Raw genomic sequence first — 21131 nt, 5'->3', positions numbered from 1 at the left:
GAGGGCTTTCAGTTTTACCCATTTGCTAGAAGCTATATTTTAGAGGAAGGGACTGGCAAAACTACCTCTGAAGGTTCTTTGCCTAGGAAAAAACAGTGAAATTCATGGGGTCGCCATAAGCCAACAAGTGAGTTGTGGATACAAAATAAAATCTAGAACACACAGGTCTACAAATGAACTCTTTTCAATACTTTAGCTCTTGTAATGGACTTTGGGGGGCTGAATTTTTAAAAAGTCATAAAAATGCCACGTCGCAGACAGGTCTTTCACAAATCCCATGGCTAATTTCAACACTAATTTAATTCAGTTACTTCTCACAGCATATCTACATGAAGACATTAAAAAAATACTACATGATGGAGCTCAGCTGGATTTAGCATGCTAAATTCTTAGGAAATTATCAGACTTTTAAAAAAGTTTTATGTCTCTGAATTTTACAGACCTGTGATCTACAAATTGCAGTTCTTCTCTCTCTCTCCCCCTCCAGCTGCTCCATAGGATTATGGCCCCATCCGCACTGCCATATAATCTGTTTTTGGAGGCCTCTTCTAAGCAGCTGCATAAAATCCATATTATCTGCTTTGAACTGGATTACGAGGCAGTGTAGACTAAGGCCCCTTCCACACAGCTGTATAAAATCCCATATTATCTGCTTTGAACTGGGTTATATGGCAGTGTGGACTCTAATAGCCCGGTTCAGAGCAGATATTGTGGATTATCTGCCTTGATATTCTGGGTTATATGGCTATGTGGAAGGGCCCTAAAATAATCCAGTTCCAATAAGATAATGTGGATTTTCCGCTTTGATAACCTAGATTATCTGTCAGCATAGAAGGGGCCTCAATCTATATTATCTGCTTTGAACTGGATTATATGGCAGTGTAGATCTGGACTAAGTCTTTGTGTGTTTCCTTTGTAGTGTGTGTTTGGACACATAATATGAAATATGGAAGAAAGGTACAGTCCCTGAACTAATAATATGCACCTGCAAAAAGGAGAAATGAACTAAAAACATTAAACATTTACGAAGAACAGTGTTTATCAGCAATTTGAGTGTAAATAGAAGCCTTGTTTTTGAAAAAAAATGCCATTTTGGTTGCGTGGAACTGATGAAGAAGTAGAAATGTTTGTTATACTGGTGTGTCACTAAATTGGGATTTACACAAGTCTGTGAACTACTGGATCGCCCTATTACCGAACTAAGGCAAATGCATAAACAAATTGGTACTATATAACAGTAACAGATAACAGTTACTGATCCCTGCCCAGAAACTTCAAGTGGTACAAAGGACAAAGTTTACTTTGTGTATGTCTGGCTCTTCTGTTCCCTAGTGTGCGGGAAATTGTGCAGTATCTTGTGTAGACTTAGAATACAATAATTGACACCAAACATTGGCCCATGGTTTCATTCAAGGAAGGAAATGCTCATTATTACTTTTGACCATCTGTAAGGCTGATGACTTAATATAGAGCACAGACTGACATAATTCACCTTCTGTATTTGCTGCTCTACCAGTTTCCTGCCTCATCAAATGGTGAAGTGGGATCTCCACTCAATCTTTCCCATTAATAAATTTAATTGGGCAAAACCCAGCCCCATTCTACTTAGTGGGGTAGAAATAAGCTGCAGTCTCCAGGGGAACAAGAGGTTCATCTCTGTTTTTTTATGGCACAGGTAAAGGTACACATGTTCATCAGCTCTGTTATGCAGAACTCCTTCTGCTACCGTTCACTACTACTTGTTAATGGTCACTCTTAAGGAGATGGTTTAGTAGATATCAAAGTCAGAAGTATTTCTGATTTCTAGGTATGGTTGTCATGGCTGGTCAGTGAAGAAGGCTGACAATGAATAACATCAGTTCATTTGAAATGTGATGCTGGAGAAGAGTGCCATGGACACCATGAACTGCTAAAAAGACCAATTATGAATGTATGGTTTTTAAATTGTTTTTAATTGTTTTACTTGTATTCTATTATTTTTAAATGTCTTTTTAATGCTGTATTGTTGTCAAGGCATCAAATAGCTGCCTTTTATGTAAAACCGCCTTGAGTCCCCTTCAGGTTAGAGAAAGGCAGGATAGAATCATAGAGTTGGAAGAGACCTCATGGGCCATCCAGTCCAACCTCCTGCCAAGAAGCAGGAAAATCGCATTCAAGGCACCCCTGACAGATGGCCATCCAGCCTCTGCTTAAAAGCCTCCAGAGAAGGAGCCTCCACCACAGTCCGGGGCAGAGAGTTCCACTGCTGAACAGCTCTCACAGTGAGGAAGTTCTTCCTAATGTTCAGGTGGAATATCCTTTCCTGTAGTTTAAAGCCATTGTTCCTTGTCCTAGTATCCAGGGCAGGAGAAAACAAGCTTGCTCCCTCCTCCCTATGACTTCCCCTCACATATTATACATGGCCATCATGTCTCCTCTCAGCTTTCTCTTCTGCAGGCTAAACATGCCCAGCTCTTTAAGCCAATATCGTAAATAATAAATACATAAATAAATGGGGCCCAGAGCAACTCAAACCTGAACGCTTACTATATACTAAATTGAAGCTGTTGTACTTTGGGCAAAACATTAGACAAAATGACTCATTGGAAAAGATGATAAGGCTTGGTAAATTGGGGGGGGGGGGGGGAGAGAGACAGCACTAGCAGTGAAGTAATGCATTTATGGAAGCCACAACTGCCTCAAGTTAGCAAGCCCTGGCAGGATCTTTAATTAACTGTCATTGTTCAGTTTGAAGTTTGTGGCTGTTTTCTGTGTCCGCCTTCAGTGGCTGCATGGGGAAAGGAATGTGGGCAAGGTTTGGGGCTTATGGCTTTAATCCTGCCAGCGTGGGTTGGACAATGCGTCCAGGCTGGGGAAACAATGAGTGCTGATACACCTGGATGGGTTCTCAGGGGCAGACAGTTGGATGACTCTGGGATTTTTCTGGGTGTCCAGGGATTAATTAATTACAGGGTACATTGTTGTCTAGGGCCCCTTCTGCTTTGAACTGGAATATATAGCAGGGTGGACTCAGATAACCCAGTTCAAAGCAGACACTGTGGGACTTTCTGCCTTGATATTCTGCGTTATATGACTGTGTGGAAGGGCTTAGGAAGAGATGGTCACCAAGTGATTGTGCCGTCTGACTGAAGAGTACAGACAGTCCCCAAGTTACAAGCATCTGACTTACAAATGACTCCTAATTGAGAACAGGGATGAGAAAACAGGAAGTGAGAGAAAGTGACAGAAATCTAACCCTCGGAAAGGCAATTCACTCTTAGAAGAGTTATTGTGGGGGAAAGGTGTCTCCACTGAAGTTTTATCATCAATCCTTTCCACAGCCATCCAATTTTTTTTCAAAAATCCAATTCTCACAGAGACGGAAAGTGAGGTGAAATCTTCTGAACAGAGGCACAGACAGCAAAACAAACACCACAGGTGTGTTAACCCCTCCTTATGTCATCCAAAGATAAATAGATATCGGCAGGAGCTACATTAAAAATGTACCTGTTCCGACTAAGAACAAACCTACAGAACCTATCTTGTTTATAACTTGGGGATTGCCCAATAATGGGATTATCCCTGTATTCCTCCCTGGTGTGTGCTCATGCAACTATGGACGTGAAACAAAGGTGTTAGCCGGACTGTGCTACTGGGGTAAAAGCCTTCCTCAAACTTTAGCAGTAGGACTTTTCATGGCATCTCCCTTGGCTGTGGGTTTTGATGTCTTTGAAGGCCCCAGAGTTTCGAAAACATGCTCTCCATGTTGAGTACATTATCTGCCCACCTAAACATTTACACAGTGTTATCAATGGCTTTCATGTTGAGAATCACTGGGGCGTTGTGTGGTTTCTGGGCTGTATGTCCATGTTCTAGTAGCCTTTTCTTCTGACATTTTGCCTGCATCTGTGGATCCTCTGAAGATGCTAGTCACAGATGCAGGCAGAATGTCAGGAGAAAATGCTGCTAGAACACTGCCATACAGCCCAAAAACCACACAACACCCTAAGTGTACACAATTTGCCAACTCAGATAGTATTCCATTTGCCTGAAAAAGTGGGCTGCAGTTAAAAAAACAATGGACTTTAAATAAAATATAGCAATATTTATGGTGCTAAAAGCCCTTTAGTTGCTTGCTAAGCTTTTGGAATAAATCCATTAGGAACTGCCACAACAAAGACAAGAATCTGAAGATTGAAGATAGCTACTTTGCACCTTTTGTCCTATTGCCTTCCACTGAGAGTTACAGGGACACGTTTCACTTCCCCCAGGCCTGTTAAACTGGCCAAACCAGATTGTACTTCCAGCTGCAAAATACCTTGGTAAAATACAAATGCAAAGTTCTGTACACAAGATGGAGTTTCAACTACGACAGTCTCTGGGTTACAAACGAAATAGGTTCTGTACATTTGTTCTTAAGATGAAGTTGTATCTAAATCAGAACAAGTATATTTTCTAAGTGTAACTCCAGCTATATATCTATATACATACACACTCATTTGAATAGCATATGGAAGGGTTAACATCCCTGTGGTGTTTGTTTTACTGTCTGTTCAGAAGATTTCACTTCACTCAGTTCCTCTAACAAGTGCATTCTGGAAATTTTGGGTTGTCGTGAAAACAAGGATTCGAGATAAAACTTCAGTGGAGACACCTTTTACCCATGATAACTCTTCAGGAGTGAATTTCCCGTCTGAAGGTAGATTTCCTCTCACTTCCTGTTGTCTCACACTCATTTGTACTTATATGCATTTATGTTCAAAAGCAAAAGCAGTGATATACATTTATACTCAGAAGCGAGTCTAACTGTATTCAGTAAGGTTTACTCCTAGGAAAAGCAAGCATAAGTTGTTGTGGGGTGCCTTCAACTTATTTCCAACTTATGAAAACCCTGTCATACAGTTTCTTGCTATCCTGGTAGGATTTTAGAGAGTTTTCCATTGCCTTCCTCAGAGGGTGAGAGAGTGTGACTTACTCAAGCTCACCCTGTGGTTTTCATGGTGATCAGATTTGAACTCTGATCTCCAGTCTTAATCCAATACCCAAACCACAAGAAGCACTGTAACTTAGTCCTCATTGGCACTGCCATATAGTGCAGTTTGAAACTATGTTATATGGTCAGTATAGACACATATAATGCAGTTTAACTGTATTGAGCTGCAGTTTCAAACTGTATTATATGGCAGTGTAGATATTGTACTAGGAATGAAGTACTACTACCATCTGGCGGCTATGGCTCAGACTGCTATTCAGGAAATAAATGCTCTATTTAGTGTTGACCGTGGTTGGATATAAGAGTTGTCTTGTTACTGTAAAAATATTAGTCTCTACTGTCTCACTAAAGTAATATTGATTTTGCAATGCTCAGATTTTAGCTATGGGGGAAGAATAGCTACAGAAAGTCCAAAGTCAAATCTTTAACGTCTCTGGTGAAAGACTCTCTGCTCTATTTTTCCTTTAACGGCATCAGTTGTCTGGCTGAGTCATGAGCCCTATCAATTTCAAATTGATAAGTTGTTAATGTCCTTCTCTTTGGAGGCCCAGTTACTCCAGTTTTGAAAGGATTTTTTTTTGGAAAGCGACAAAGTCTTCTTTGTTTTGCAAAGCTTTTATCTTAATTTGATATGTTCATAACTGGTGGTGGATATTTTTAATTGCCTGTACGTTTTGTTTTGTTTTTGCCAAAAAAGGCAATATGGTGCAATGGGGTGCACCATATGGTGCTATATTATATTATACCTCACAACCTGTCATAGATGTGGGCGAAACGTCAGGAGAGAATACTTCTGGAATATGGCCATACAGTCCGGAAAACACACAACAACCCTGTGATTCCGGCCATGAAAGCCTTCAACAACGTAACGTAAGAACGTAAGGGTCGAATCCCTACTTGGCCGTGGAAGCCTACTAGGTCAGTTTGGACAAATAAAGGTAGATGGTATTTTTGTTTGGATTTTTATGGTTTCTCACACACAAAATAAGTCCAGTGTTGGGTTGCGAGATCTGTTTCCACATGCGGTGAGCCCTCAAAATGGTGTACAGTGGTCTCTTGATATCCACTGGGGTTTGATTCCAGGACACTATGGGTTCCAAAATCAGTGGTTACTAAAGACCCATCATGTACAATGACATAATAAAATTGTATGCTTTATATAAAATGACAAAATCAAGGTTAGTTTTTGTAATTTTATTTTTTGGAACATTTTCATGCTGTGTATGGTTTGATCAATTGATGCAAATTCCCTGGATATGGAGAGCCAACTGTATCCAAAGTAAAATGCACCTTTAGGGGTATGTATATTTATTATCTGTTTGATATATTGTATCTTTTACATGTTTTCCTGTCCTATTTTGTTCTGCCAACAAGCCAATATGATAGATTAACCTGAGTGGGCAAATTTCAGTGCAAACTACATGGAGATTTGAATTCTGTTTGCTTCTCACAACTAAATTAAGTCACTAACCACAATATGACTTTGGTGTGTTTTTCCTACTAACAGAATACATCCTCCATATAACACAAAATTAACAGGGAAATAAATTATTAATTTACTTAGAAATATGGAACTTTTAAGAAGAAGATATATCCTTGAAATATACAGACTTTCAGAGTTCTAGCATCTGCTGTGGTGTTCCCACTTGAGTTATTTTGCTGCTGTGTGCTTTCAAGACATTTCTGATTTATGGCAACCCCAAAGCAAACCAGGGATTTTTGGGAAAGATTTGTTCTGAGGGGGTTTACTTATTATGCCTTCTTCTTTTGAGACTGGATGTTAGGGATTCCTCTTCTTCAGAAGAGGAAGGGGAGCAGGAAAGTGTTCATGAATCTGAGGTTGAGTTGGAATCTGAGGAGGAGATTTTGCAAGTACCCACATTTCAGGAGAGGCGAAAGGAAATAGAGCAGAGACGTCGTTCGGCTAGAATAGCTCCCAGGAATGCAGCTGAGTAATTAGGAACTGCCCTAGCAGCTGTGAGGGGACTCAGGGCTATAAAGCAGAAGCAGGTGCAGCCAGCTCTTGCTGGTAACAAACTGACTCTAATGCCTAAGCCTTCACTCCCCGTGTGCCTGCTTTGAGTCTGCCTCTGAGAAACTGCTCCTAAGGATTTATTGCTGTTTCTTTGTCTGAAGTAAGACTGCTATTTGATTTGGGAATTTATCAGAGACTAAGAACTGTGTTTGCCCCAAGACTTCCCTGCTTCTTTTTGCATTATTCCACTGAGTGTGCTGTACTTTATGTTTTGCTGAAATAATGCAGTTTTCATTAACTTACTACAGTGTTTTAAGGCTGTTCTTGAAAGACAAAACATGACACTGAGGCCCCTTCCACAAAGTTGTATAAAATTATTTATTTGTTATTTATTTCCAATATTTATATCCCGCCCTTCTCACCCGAAGAGACTCAGGGCGGCTTACAACACTTGCACAATTAAGTGCCTATACAAAATCAATCAACAATTGATTTAGTTAAAAACTATTAAATACAATATAAAATTACAGTATATAAATTTTAAAAATACGTATGCTCAGATCCGTTCGTCCGAAAACCTCGTGCTTTATCCCTAAGTCAGTCCGTATCATCTTTATCGTTTATTCGTTAAAAGCCTGGGCACATAGCCATGTTTTCAGGGCTCTTCTAAAGCCCAAAAGAGTTGGAACTTGAATTGAATCAGTTCCAACTGGATTATATGGCAGTGTAGACTCAGGGCCTTTCTACACAGCCATATATTCCAGAATATCAAGGCAGAAAATCCCACAATTTTTGCTTTGAACTGGATTATCTGAGTCCACACTGCCATATAGCCTAGTTCAAAGCAGATAATGTGGGATTTTATTCAGCTGTGTGGAAGGGGCCTCAGATAACTCAGTTCAAAGCAGATATTGTGGATTATCTGCCTTGATATTCTGGGTTATATTGCTGTGTGGAAGGGTTTTAAGAGAGAGTGATTCACCCAAGGTCATTCAGGCCCCCTCCACACAACTGAATAAAAACCCAAATTTTCTCTTTGAACTGGGATATATGGCAGTGTGGACTCAGATAACCCAGTTCAAAACAGATTGTGCGATTTTCTGCCTTGATATTGTGGGATATATGGCTGTGTGGAAGAGCCCTTAATGGGTTTCCAGGCCTAAACAGAGAATTGAACCCTGGTTGTCAGAGATGTAGAACATCACATCCAAGATCCTGTTTCCACAAACTTCTATAACAGTTAATAGATGAAGTAGCATGGATCCCTTCATACGACACAAACAGCCTTCCGCCTCTTGTCTGTGAAATGTTTCATAAATGTGAGGAAATGCAGGAAGCTGAGTCCTGGAGAAATCATCCCCATGAGCTTATGACTGCCATTTATTTCCAAAGGGATATGTGCCCGGAGACTGGGTGCAGTTATTTTCCAATACCGTTCTATGTGGGACACTTGCCTTTGCAGATCATCCAATCTACTAGACTGGATGTCCATCTGTCAGGAATACTTAGATTGTGTGTTCCTACATGGCAGAGGGGGGCTCTGGTGGCACAGTGTGTTAAAGCGCTGAGCTTCTGAACTTGCGGACCAAAAGGTCCCAGGTTCAAATCCCAGGAGCAGAATGAGCGCACACTGTTAGCCCCAGCGTCTACCAACCTAGCAGTTTGAAAATATGCACATGTGAGTAGATCAATAGGTACCGCTCCGGTGGGAAGGTAACAGCGCTCCATGTAGTCATGCCGGCCACATGACCTTGGAGGTATCTACGGACAACGCTGGCTCTTCGGCTTAGACATGGAGATGAGCACCAACCCCCAGAATCAGACATGACTGGACTTAACGTCAGGGGAAACCTTTACCTTTACCTTACATGGCAGACGGTGGTTGCACTGGGTGACCCTTGGGGTTTCTTCCAACTGTATGATTCTGATGTCCCAGTCCTCTCAGGGACTCTTGCCTTTGGAGATCCACTAGACTGGATGTCCATCTGTCAGGAATGCTTAAATTGTGTGTTCCTACATGGCAGAAGGTGGTTGCACTGGGTGGCCCTTGGGATTTCTTTCAACTACAGTAGAGTCTCACTTATCCAACATTCACTTATCCAACGTTCTGGATTATCCAACGCATTTTTGTAGTCAATGTTTTCAATACATTGTGATATTTTGGTGCTAAATTCGTAAATACAGTAATTGCTACGTAGCATTACTGCGTATTGAACTACTTTTTCTGTCAAATTTATTTTATAACATGATGTTTTGGTGTTTAATTTGTAAAATCATAACCTAATTTGGTGTTTAATAGGCTTCTCCTTAATCTCTCCTTATTATCCAACATATTCGCTTATCCAACATTCTGCTGGCCCATTTATGTTGGATAAGTGAGAGACTACTGTATATGATTCTGATGTCCCAGTTCTCTCAGGGACTCTTGCCTTTGGAGATGGTCCAAACCACTAGACTGGATGTTCATCTGTCAGGAATGCTTAGATTGTGTGTTCCTACATGGCAGGAGGTGGTTGCACTGGGTGGCCCTTGGGGTTTCTTCCAACTATATGATTCTGATGTCCCAGTTCTCTTAGGGACTCTTGCCTTTGGAGATGGTGCAACCACGAGACTGGATGTCCATCTGTCAGAAATGCTTTGATCGTGTGTTCCTACATGGCAGAAGGGGGTTGCACTGGGTGGCCCTTGGGACCTCTCCCAACCTTATGATGTCCCTCCTGGACGCTTTCCTTTGCAGATTGTCCAATCCAGTAGATTTGATGGCCATCTGTCGGGGGTGTTTTGATTGTGCTTTTCTTGCATGGCAGAAGGGGGTTTCACTGGGTGGCCCTTGGGATCTCTTCCAACCTTATGATGTCCCTCCTGGACGCTTTCCTTCGCAGATGGTCAAATCCACTAGATTTGATGGCCATCTGTCGGGGGTGTTTTGATTGTGCTTTTCTTGCATGGCAGAAGGGGGTTGTACTGGGTGGCCCTTGGGACCTCTTCCAACTCTAGGGTTCTGTAATTCTAACCCGCTGAAATGAATGGGACTTTTTTTCTTTTTCTCTCTCTCCCTCTCTCCCTCCCTCCCTCCCTTTCTTTCTTTCTTTCTTGCTTTCCTGCTCTTTTCCTCCGCCTCTCTTCCTTTGGAAGCTCTCTATGACCCGGACGCCTGTGCGCGCTGGAGCTCGTGGGAGTGGCTCCTTTCCTCGGGTGTTTTCCTGCCTCCATCGTGGGGCCAGCGGATGGGATGCGGTGAGAGAAGGTAAGGAAAGGGGGGGGGGGGAGAATCCAGGTTCTTTTGGAGGGAGGAGGGAGGGAGGGGGAAAGTTTAGCCGCGTAGTCCTTCCTTCCCCTTGGCTTTGGGTAGGGACAGGAAAAGAGCAGGATGCACGCGTGGGGTGGGCTGCAGAGAGAGAGAGGGAGACCCACTTTGGGTGGCTGTCTTGTCTGCTTGTGGTTGTGCTGCTTTATCGAGGAATACCACCCCCCCTCTAGAAAATGTAGGTCGTGCAACACACACACACCCCTGTGCCCAACCCTGCTTTTGTTACAGTCCTTTTGGCATTCCTGCTGAAGTCTTTTTTGATTTAACGTGGGAAATGATACCTTTTCAAATCCTGCATTGCCTCTTTGTGTCTCAGAGCAGAAAGCACAGCCTGGGATGAGATCAGGAAAATGCTTTGAGGGGTAGAGAACACAAATGCAAGAAGGGTAATTAATAGAATTAGACGAGACCACAAAAGCCAACTCCATTCAGTTGTACACCTGAAGGAGTTTAGGATCTGCCTGATGAGTCGGATCATAGTTTTCCAAACATTCCATGTTGGTGACACACTTTCCTGGCATGCATCATTTCGCGACGCCGTCGTTCAGTTTTACTCGCAAACTGGAGGCTAAACTAACCACTTAGGCCCCTTCCACACCGCTGTAAATAATAATAATACAGTAGAGACTCGCTTATCCAACGTAAACGGGCCGGCAGAACATTGGATAAGCGAATATGTTGAATAATAAGGAGAGATTAAGGAAAAGCCTATTAAACATCAAATTAGGTTATGATTTTACAAATTAAGCACCAAAACATCATGTTATACAACAAATTTGGCAGAAAAAGTAGTTCAATATGCAGTAATGCTATGTAGTAATTACTGTATTTAGGAATTTAGCACCAAAATATCACGATGTATTGAAAACATTCACTACAAAAATGTGTTGGATAATCCAGAACGTTGGATAAGTGAGACTCTACTGTAATAATAATAATATACTTTGTTTATAACCGACCCTATCTCCCTGCTGGCACAGTGTGTTAAAGCGCTGAGCTGCTGAACTTGCGGACCAAAAGGTTCCAGGTTCAAATCCCGGGAGCGGAATGAGCGCCCACTGTTAGCCCCAGCTTCTGCCAACCTAGCAGTTCGAAAACATGCCAATGTGAGTAGATCAATAGGTACTGCTCCAGCGGGAAGGTAACGGCGCTCCATGCAGTCATGCTGGCCACATGACTTTGGAGGTGTGTACAGACAACGCCGGCTCTTCGGCTTAGAAATGAAGATGAGCACCAACCACCAGAGTCGGTCACGACTGGACTTAACGTCAGGGAAAAACCTTTAACTTTACCTTTATCTCCCTGAGGGGACATTGAACTGGATTATATGGCAGTGTGGACTCAGATAATTCGGTTCAAATAATAATAATAATACTCCTGACCTCACGATCGTGTTAAAAGACAAAGTATTAATTGTCGATGTCACTATCCCAGGTGATGGCAGGATTGAGGAGAAACAACTGGAAACGTTGACACGATATGAGGATTTAAAGATCGAACTACAAAGACTCTGGCACAAGCCAGTCAAGGTGGTCCCAGTGGTGATCGGCACACTGGGTGCAGTGCCTAAAGGCCTTGGCCTACACTTAAACACAATCGGTGCTGACAAAATTACTATCTGCCAGCTGCAGAAGGCCACCTTACTGGGATCTGCTCGCATTATTCGCCGATACATCACACAGTCCTAGACACTTGGGAAGTGTCCGATTTGTGATCCAATACAACAGCCAGCAGAGTGTCTGCTGTGGATTCATCTTGTTGTGTTTGTAATAATAATAATAATAATAATAATAATAATAATAATAATACTTTATTTATATACTGCTCTATCTCCTCAAGGAACTCAAGGCGGTTTCCAACATAACAGAAAACCATACAACAACATAAAACCATATAGCAACTAAACATAATACAATAATGAACATAAGTGCACAAGACATACAAATCAATCAGTTAACACAGACTTAAGAACTAATGACAGAATACTCCATCAACAAACCAAGATACAGTAATCAGAGTTGTGGATTATCTGCCTTGATATTCTGGGTTATATGGCTGTGTGGAAGGGCCCTTAGAAGAGCTACGGACACATGCACAAATTTATTTATTTATTTCCAATATTTCTATCCTGCTCTTCTCACCCGAAGGAACTCAGGGCGGCGTACAATTGGCAACAATTGGATGCCGACACATAATTAAAATCAAACAGCATTTAAAATCTATTACAAACAATTAAATACAGTATAAAATCTAAAACATATGGTTAAAATCCGTTCATCCAATATCCTCGTGCTTTAGCCATACATCAGTCCGGGTCATCTTTGTCGTTTATTCATTAAAAGCCTGAGCACATAGCCATGTTTTTAGGGCTTTTCTAAAACTCAAAAGGGTTGGGGCTTGCACAGCCAGGGAGCCACCACCGAAATGGTCATCATGAAATGTATGAGGGCACAATGTATCTCATGAAAAACGTTCATTTTTATATATACAGTGTGTGTGTGTGTGTATAAAGATATGATTTGTAAGATAACATATTTTCAAGATTTTTATCGTATCAGAAGTTACTTGAGAGCATACTGCAAGTCGCTTCTGGTGTGAGAGAATTGGCAATCTACAGAGACATTGCCCAAGGAACGCCCAGATGTGTTACCATCCTGCTGAGATTCGAACCAGCAACTTTTAGGTCACACTGCAGCTGGCATGCTTAACATATCACGACACACAGTTTGGAAATTGGTAATATAATACAACACAAGTGTATTTAAATATATAATTTCTGATGTTCTAATCCTGTCTGCAAAATGCTGAAAGAGCTCTGGCTTGTATATTTATAATGATAATAGTATAATAATAACAATATGATAATAATAGCAATAATAAAAATAATGATCATGAATTTATTAACCGCCTCTTCCTGTGGCTTGATATTTGGATCAAGCAGGCAAGCTGCGGAGAGATCCCAAATATTCAGTGCTAATCAAGGCGGCCAGTTGCAACATTCACACTTGCCTCCAATAGGCAAGAGTCCTTTCTCCCACCCTGAACATTATTCCACAGATACATAAACCCCACTTGCCTAGTCTCCAACAGATCTCACAACCTCTGAGGATGCCAGCCATAGATGTGGGCAAAACATCAGGAGAGATTGCTTCAGGAACATGGCCATACAGCCCGGAAAACTCACAGCAACCCAGATCCCAAATAGTTTCTGTATAGTAAAAGTGTTGCTGCTAAGGTGTTTGAACAGAATTTTCAGGAGATGCAATATGTGTTTTATCTAGATTGTTATATTTTAAATCTGTTTTTGCTCTAATGTTTTGCTTGTATTGTTTTTAGTGTTTTGTGGGCATTTTGCCCCATATGTAAGCTGCCCCAAGTCCCTTTGGGAAGATAGTGGCAGAGTATAAGAATAAAGTTGTTGTTGTTGTTGTTGTTGTTGTTGTTGTTGTTGTTATTCTGAGTGAGGGAAGTCCATACAAGTTGTGCTGCTAAAGCAGGGGATTTCCTCCTCTCTCCCCCTCCCTTGTCTTGTCCAGACAGCTTTGACTGCATCTACACTGCCCTATATCCTAGGACCAGATCCCAGATTATCAGCTTTGACCTGGAATATATGAGTCTACACTGCCAGATAATCTGGGATCAGAACGTGGGACATAGGGCAGAGTAGATCCAGCCTGAGCAAGCCCTCTCTCAGCCGTCCATGCCAAACCTTCTCTGGTCAAAGCTTGCCAGGAAAACCTCATTACAGGTTTGCTTTCGGATAAGTCAGAAATGACTTGAAGGCACACAACAGCCACTTTCTAATGCCTCATTGGAAGTGCATCTGGAACCAGAATGTCATTTGCAATCAGTTCAGAAGATAAAGATATAATCTTGTACAACTAGCCTCAGAGACTGGAAGAAAAGGACGGACTCTTGTGCCTTATAAATTAATTAGACTTTAAGACACCACTAGGCACTCAATTATTTTGGATAGAAGATTTCGAGGCTTTCTGTAAGTTACACCATGAGCAGTTGGAAGATGATGTATTTAAAAGAAGAATCTGATGTATAGACTCATTGATTTGCCCAGATGACTCATCTACATAATGTTTTCTGCTTGCACACCTCCTCCTACCATATGTCATGTGAACCCACATTGGTCTTAAACTCTGGAATGAATTTGTCTGTGAATGTATGTGGGCAGTTCATTTGCAGTGAGAGGGACCTGGTTGCTGCCAGGAGGCATTTTAAGGGAAGAACCAAATGGTCCTTTGTAGGCATGGGCAAACATCGACCTTCCAGGTGTTTTGGACTTCAACTCCCAGAAATCCCAGCCAGCTTACTGCTGTTAGGAATTGAAGTCCAAAACACTTGGGGGGGGGGGGGCAAAGTTTGCCCATGCCTGCTTTAGAGACTCTCTGATATAATGCAGGAGTCCTTACATTGGTGAGCCAAACAATAGGCAGACATTATTTCTTTTCACTAATATCTGCTTCATCTTCTTTAAAGTGTTCTCAACCTGACACAGGACTTGGCTGGAAGGACTGAAGTTTTATTTATTTTTGCATAGGGCATTTTCAGAAGCCAGGATGAAGGGAGAAAGGATAAGATCATCTACATAAAATGCCAATGTAACTCCTCTTATTTCTGCCTCTAACACCCCTGCTCTCACCATGCATGTGTCCATGTATAGTTGTGTGTCTTCAAGTCATTTCTGACTCATGACAATCCTATCACAGAGTCTTCTTAGCAAGATTGTGTTTGCCTTCCTCTGAGGCTGAGAGAGTGTGATGTGCCAAAGTCACCCATTGAGTTTCCATGGCTGAGCAAGAATGGTCTCCGTAGTCCTACTCCAACGTTCAAGCCACCACACTTGCTAGTTCTCATATAGGCATTGATACTGCAGATACATTAACAAGAGATGATACTTTACATTTTTATTATCAAGTGTCAGGCTGTTCAAAAGAGAGAGGAGAACATTTTGCATCACACATAACAACATGGACAAGACACCGAATTACGTTGGAAGACTGAATCCAAACCTCAAAATTTCAAAACTTGAGTTTTACCTGATGTATACATTTATACATTGGCACACACACATGGCTCAGGTTTAACATAGCTTCCCCAAGTTAATGCCCTCCAGATAAGTTGGACTATATTCCCCATCATCCCCAGCTAGCATTGCAAAGGAGTATGTAAGCCTGTGATAATTAGGATTTTAAAGCAGCATGTCTTGAGTTGGAAAATCTGGGGCCCCTTCTACTTCTATATCTGAGGACCTGATTCCAGATTATATGGCAGTGGAGACCCATATAATCCAGTTCAAAGCAGATAATCTGGGATCAGACCCTGGCATATAGGAGAGTATACATCCAGCCTGGGGCTGGATCCAGTTTGAACTGCACTGTATCATCAGTGTAAGGTAAAGGTAAAGGTTTCCCCTGACATTAAGTCTAGCTGCATCTAACTTTGGGGGTTGGTGCTCATCTCCATTTCTAAGACGAAGAGCTGGCATTGTCTGTAGACACCTGTGTGGCCGGCATGACTGCAGGGAGCGCCATTACCTTCCCACCAGAGCAGTAGCTATTGGTCTACTCACATTTGCATGTTTTTGAATTGCTAGGTTGGCAGCAGTCAGCAAGTTCAGCAGCTCAGAGGTTTAACTTGCTACGACACTGGGGGCTCCCAGTATCATCAGTGTAGAGACCTATATAATGTAGTTTAACTACACTGGGTCTATACTACCCACATAATGCAGCTCCAGACTGCATTATATAGCAGCAGGGTACATCGAGCCTGGATTGGTGTTTGTAACATAGCATTGCTGTCTATATGAACTTGAAGGCAGTAATTAAGGCATAACGATCCCCTCTTAACCCAATTTTCCTCAAAAGCGTTTTTCTTAAAATTGCAGTACATGTTGGAGAACGTTTAGACTTAATAGCCATCTTGAGAGTGCTTGTGCAAAGAGGCAGGACAAAAATAGTTAAACTAGACACATTGGATAAATTATATTCTATTGTTATGCTACTTGAAGAGAATCAGTTTGTGTGCTATTGGCTGCTTGTCCACAGTGAGTTTCTAGAAAAGTAAGAAATTGTTACGATCAATGTTCCCAAATGTGGAGTGTGTTTCTAAAAGGTACCAAACCCATCTGAACAAATTATCCAGGAATTAAAAAATGTGCTGGGGATAAGCATCTTTTTGCTATATAGTGCAGTTTTCCAAGACTTGTACCAAAGTGATTTGATACGTTTTTACAGTTTTGATCTGTACATAATATTCTACTCCAAGCCAACAATATGCTGCCATCTAGAACTATTTTTTCCAATTGTTTGGAATTGTTACCATTTTGGCAACAAACTCTACAAATATGCCGCTCATCCCTGGCATATTTGACCTCCATATCAGGGCATGTGACCCTGTGTAATTCTGGCCTGCTCGATGACCCACCGATTGTGCCACTCTGCACTTTGTTATTGAAGACAGCCAGCTTATTCTCAGGTTCTTAGGACATTTTATAATTCTTACAATTTCTACTGGAATTTTACGTGTATTGTTGTTTTTATACTTATGTCATGTATTTATACTTGTGTATTGTTGTACATATGTGGCACTTGCAGAGCTGTTGTGAGTTGCCCCAAGTCCTCTCGGGAAGATGGTGACAGAGTAAAAATAAAGGTATTATTTATTATTATTATGAGATAGCGTAAGAAGCAAAGTTCAATTGCATTCATTTCACAGAGGACAAGGCAGTTTTTCTTGAACCAAGTTTGTCTGTTAGTTTGTTTTTTTCAGTTTCACTGAAAAGCTTCTCTGTCTATATTAAAAGAGAGCAGGCCAGTAAACACTGAATATGTAAACTTTAGAATGATGCATACCTCTGTGGGAGTACTATACAAAAGTGAGATGGATGTTTTGTCATTTAAAAGTAGACACAAACAGAAGTTTATTCAGGTGGAAATGGCTCTTTTTGGATCACTTATCCTGTTGTGCTTTATGCTGAATTATCTTTAACCCTCTCTGGTATTATCCTTGTTTGAAAAGTGGCTGGATTTAAAGAAAGCTCTTAGGTTTGTTCAGCCTAATTCAACTGATAGTCACAGACTGTTCAGCATTTTTGAAAATATAATGTACTACATGCAGGAACATCATTTTCCTTCTACTGTGGATATTTGTAAAGTGCCAAGTCACAGAGAGAAAATTGCCATTTAAAATACATTCATCTCATGAGAGGTGTTGTGGGAGTTGAGATCCTGCAGGAAGCCTCATTCTGAAAATAGATCAAAATGGATATGCACCTTTATTCACGCCTAGCTCTCCTCAGTCCCTTGCATTGGAGCTAAATTCATTATAGAACTGGTGGGTTTTATCTGAATGGGTGTGTGGGTGAGAGACATAAATAGATACAGCTTGTAAATGTTTGCTAGTGTAGCTCTCATTGAAAGCTATCTTTGGCCCCATCTACACTGCCATATAAAATCCAGATTATCTGCTCAGAACTGGATTATATAGTAGTGTAGATTCATATAATCCAGTTCAAATTTGATAATCTGGATTATCTGCTTGGATAATATGGTTTGTATGGCAGTGTAGAAGGGCCTAAGAGCCTTCCACACAGCCATATAACCCAGAATATCAAGGCAGATAATCCACAATATCTGCTTTGAACTAGGTTATCTGAGTGCATACTGTCATATAACCCAGTTCAAAGCAGATAATGTGGGATTTTATATGGCTGTGTGGAAGGGGCCTTAGAATCATAGAGTTGGAAGAGATCACAAGAACCATGCAGTCCAACCCCCTGCCATGCAGAAAAATACAACAGAAGCAGCCCTGAAAGATGGCCATCCAGCCTCTGCTTGAAAACCTTCTGAAAAAGAAACTCCGCCATGCTTCGGGGCAGTGTGATCCACTTCTGAGCAACTCTTATCATCAAAAAGTTGTTCCTAATGTTTAGGTGGAATCTCATTTCTTGAGATTTGAATTCCTTGCTCTGTGTCCGTCATCTCGAGAGCAGTAGAAACAAAGCTTGTCCACTCCGCACCATGACAATATTTAAACATGGCTATCCTGTCCCCACTCAGCCTTTTTTTCTCCTTGAAATACAGTACTGTGTGGCCCAAGGGCTTCATACGGAGTTTGGTTCTACAATCTCTGCCTACCCGCTTTTATTGAAGATGAAAAATGTCTATTATTGTATGGTACGGAGCAAGAGGAGCAAATGTACTTCCACTGTTACAAAAGAAGATTCTAGTTAATATTTTTTTATTACATTTCTATTCATTCTGTTACAAGAAAAAAAATCTTTACAATTCATATAATTAATTCTTTTCCTTCCCCCAGTGTGCTACCAGTTGTGCTCCCCATCACCGGAGTCCATTTCTTTATAGTCCCACTGTTACAAAAGAAGATTCAAAGTGCAGTTTGACACCTGTTTAACTCCATTATGGGCCCTTCTATGTAATACGACGACGACTACTACTACTACTACTACTACTACTACTACTACTACTACTAATAATAATAATAACAACTTTATTTTTGTATCTTGCCTCCATCTCCCTGAGCGAACTCAGGGCGGCTTACATGGAGAGAAGCCCAAACAACATAGTTAAAATGTAACACATTAAAATTCATAAACAGCATTATAAAACAATATAAAAACAATGACATGGCACAGTATAAAACAGCCATATAACATAGTCATATAACCCAGAATATCAAGGCAGATAATCTACAATGTCTGCTTTGAACTGGGTTATCTGAGTCCACAGTGCCATATATCCAGTTCAAGATGAATTTTATACAGCTGTGTGGAAGGGGCCTTAAACCGCTATGGGTCAACGCTATGTAATCCTGGGATTTATACAAGTAGTTTGGGGTTTTTTATCGTGTCAGAAGCAACTTGAGAACATACTTCAAATAGCTTCTAATGTGAGAGAATTGGCTGTCTACAGAGATGTTGCCCAGGGGACACTTGAATGTGTTACTGAGAGGCTTCTCTCCTGTCCCTGCAAGCTAGAGCTGACAGGCGGGAGCTCACCCCAGATCACAGATTCGAACCGGCAACTTTCGGGTCAGCAACTCAATCTTCAGGTCAGCAGTCCAGCCAGCACAAGAGTTTAACCCATTGCTCCACCACAGCTCCTGAGTAGTTTGATGAGGCACCAGCACTCTTTGGCAGAGGAGGCTAAAGGCCTTGTGAAACTACAACTCCCATGATTGAGTTAAAGCATAGTCAAAGATAGGCTTCACTATTATCCACCATTCCAAACACCCATGCGGGGTCTGGAAACATTTTCCCCCATGGATACTGGGGTTGTAATGTAATAGAAAAGAAATTGGGGAGGAGGGGAAGAAAAGTGTGTGTTACCTTCTTATTTGCCTGACCGGTTAAACGAAGAAACAAAGCAGAGTGGGATTTTTTTTTTATAATTGCAAGCATACAGTCCATCCTCCCCATTTGTGGATATGGATACTTGTGAATGCAATTAAAACGTTCTCTCTAGGAATCTCTGTGTCCTACAGTGCAATTTTATAGTGAAATTCTGGCCAAAGGGTCAGGTTGAAGGACCTAGAGATTCCTAAAGAGAACATCTTTCAAGGAATCTCAAGGTCATCCAGTTCAATTCTGTGGTCAGGCTTTGGTATTTTAATTTTTTTCCCAGTTTTCACTTTTGTAAGGGTTCCTGTGCCCCTAACACAGTGGTTCCCAACCTTTTTTTGACCAGAGACCACTCTCCAACATTAGTACCGAAAAGGTTACAAATCAGTTTTTGGTCAACTTTAGATTTGGTTTGGTTATTTGGGGTGCTGATTCAGAAAATTGCATCGGATAGACCACATCAGCTCCAGTTGCTGATCCAGAACATATGCCATCCAATTGTTGCCATCTGCTTGCACACAGAAAACCATATTTAATCATCTAGATCTGATGTGGTCTATCCAATCCAATTTTCTGAATCAGCACCCCAAATAACCTCAGGAACAGGCCTAAAAACAAAGACCCCAAGAATTTTTTTTCCGGTTGGGCTGTGTTATTATCCGTAGTAGTAATGGTGAGGCCATGGACCATATTTTAGTTCTTGCAGACTACTGGTGGTCTATGGACCACAGGCTGGGAACCACTACCCTAACGCCAACCAACGTGGAGAGCTGATTGTATTCTTGTAGAAAGTTGGTGTTTTTCTTGATGCTTATCGTTGTGTTTCACATGAACAGGTGGCAATGGAGATCAACGGCCTCCCGCTGGAGCTCTGGCGCTTGATACTGTCTTACTTGCGCCTTCCTGACCTCGGCCGGTGCAGCTTGGTGTGCAGGGCCTGGTATGAACTCATCCTCAGCTTGGACAACACCCGATGGCGGCAACTATGCCTTGGTTGCATTGAGTGCCGTCACCCAAACTGGCCCAACCAGCCAGACGTTGAGCCTTGGTCCTGGAGGGAAGCCTTCAAGCAACATTATCTAGCCTCGAAAACCTGGACCAAAAACAGCCAAGACTTTGAGTCCTCTAACTGCTTCTATTTGTTCAGGAGGAAAAAGGACCGCCGTGTACTTTGCGTGGGGCCCGGTTGTGAGTTTGACAACCTAAGGAGTGCCTTGCTCTCGGCAAGTGCTTATGACAGAATTGTGCTCTTGCCTGGAGTGTATGAGGAGCAGAGTGAGATTTTCCTCAAGGCCCCGGTGGAAATTATGGGGAAGGGCAAGCTCGGTGATGTGGCCCTCCTGGTGAGCTTTGACCAGCACTGTCCCACCATGCGGTTGTGCAATTTGATCTTCATGCCAGCTTGGTTCACACCCGTTGTCTATAAGGTGAGTGTAAATGTATTTGAGAGTCCAGTTTATGTCACAAAGCTGGAGTTTTGTTAAGTGTAGCGGAGTGGAGG

General features: G+C 41.7%; 1 protein-coding gene across 1 annotated transcript in view; it reads left to right on the top strand.

The window, feature by feature from the left end:
- The first annotated feature begins 10082 nt into the window (after positions 1-10082).
- The window catches only part of fbxo10 (F-box protein 10), a 41644-nt gene continuing 30595 nt past the window's right edge, over positions 10083-21131 (top strand). Inside the window, exons 1-2 of the mRNA XM_003223342.4 lie at positions 10083-10194; positions 20467-21057. Coding sequence (XP_003223390.1) covers positions 20473-21057 — 585 coding nt within the window. The 5' untranslated portion in view covers positions 10083-10194; positions 20467-20472. The remainder of the gene's footprint in view (positions 10195-20466; positions 21058-21131) is intronic.

This window comes from Anolis carolinensis, chromosome 2 (genome assembly GCF_035594765.1).
Source record: "Anolis carolinensis isolate JA03-04 chromosome 2, rAnoCar3.1.pri, whole genome shotgun sequence".
Lineage (NCBI taxonomy): Eukaryota > Metazoa > Chordata > Lepidosauria > Squamata > Dactyloidae > Anolis > Anolis carolinensis.
This window is presented reverse-complemented; position numbering and strand designations above follow the sequence as displayed.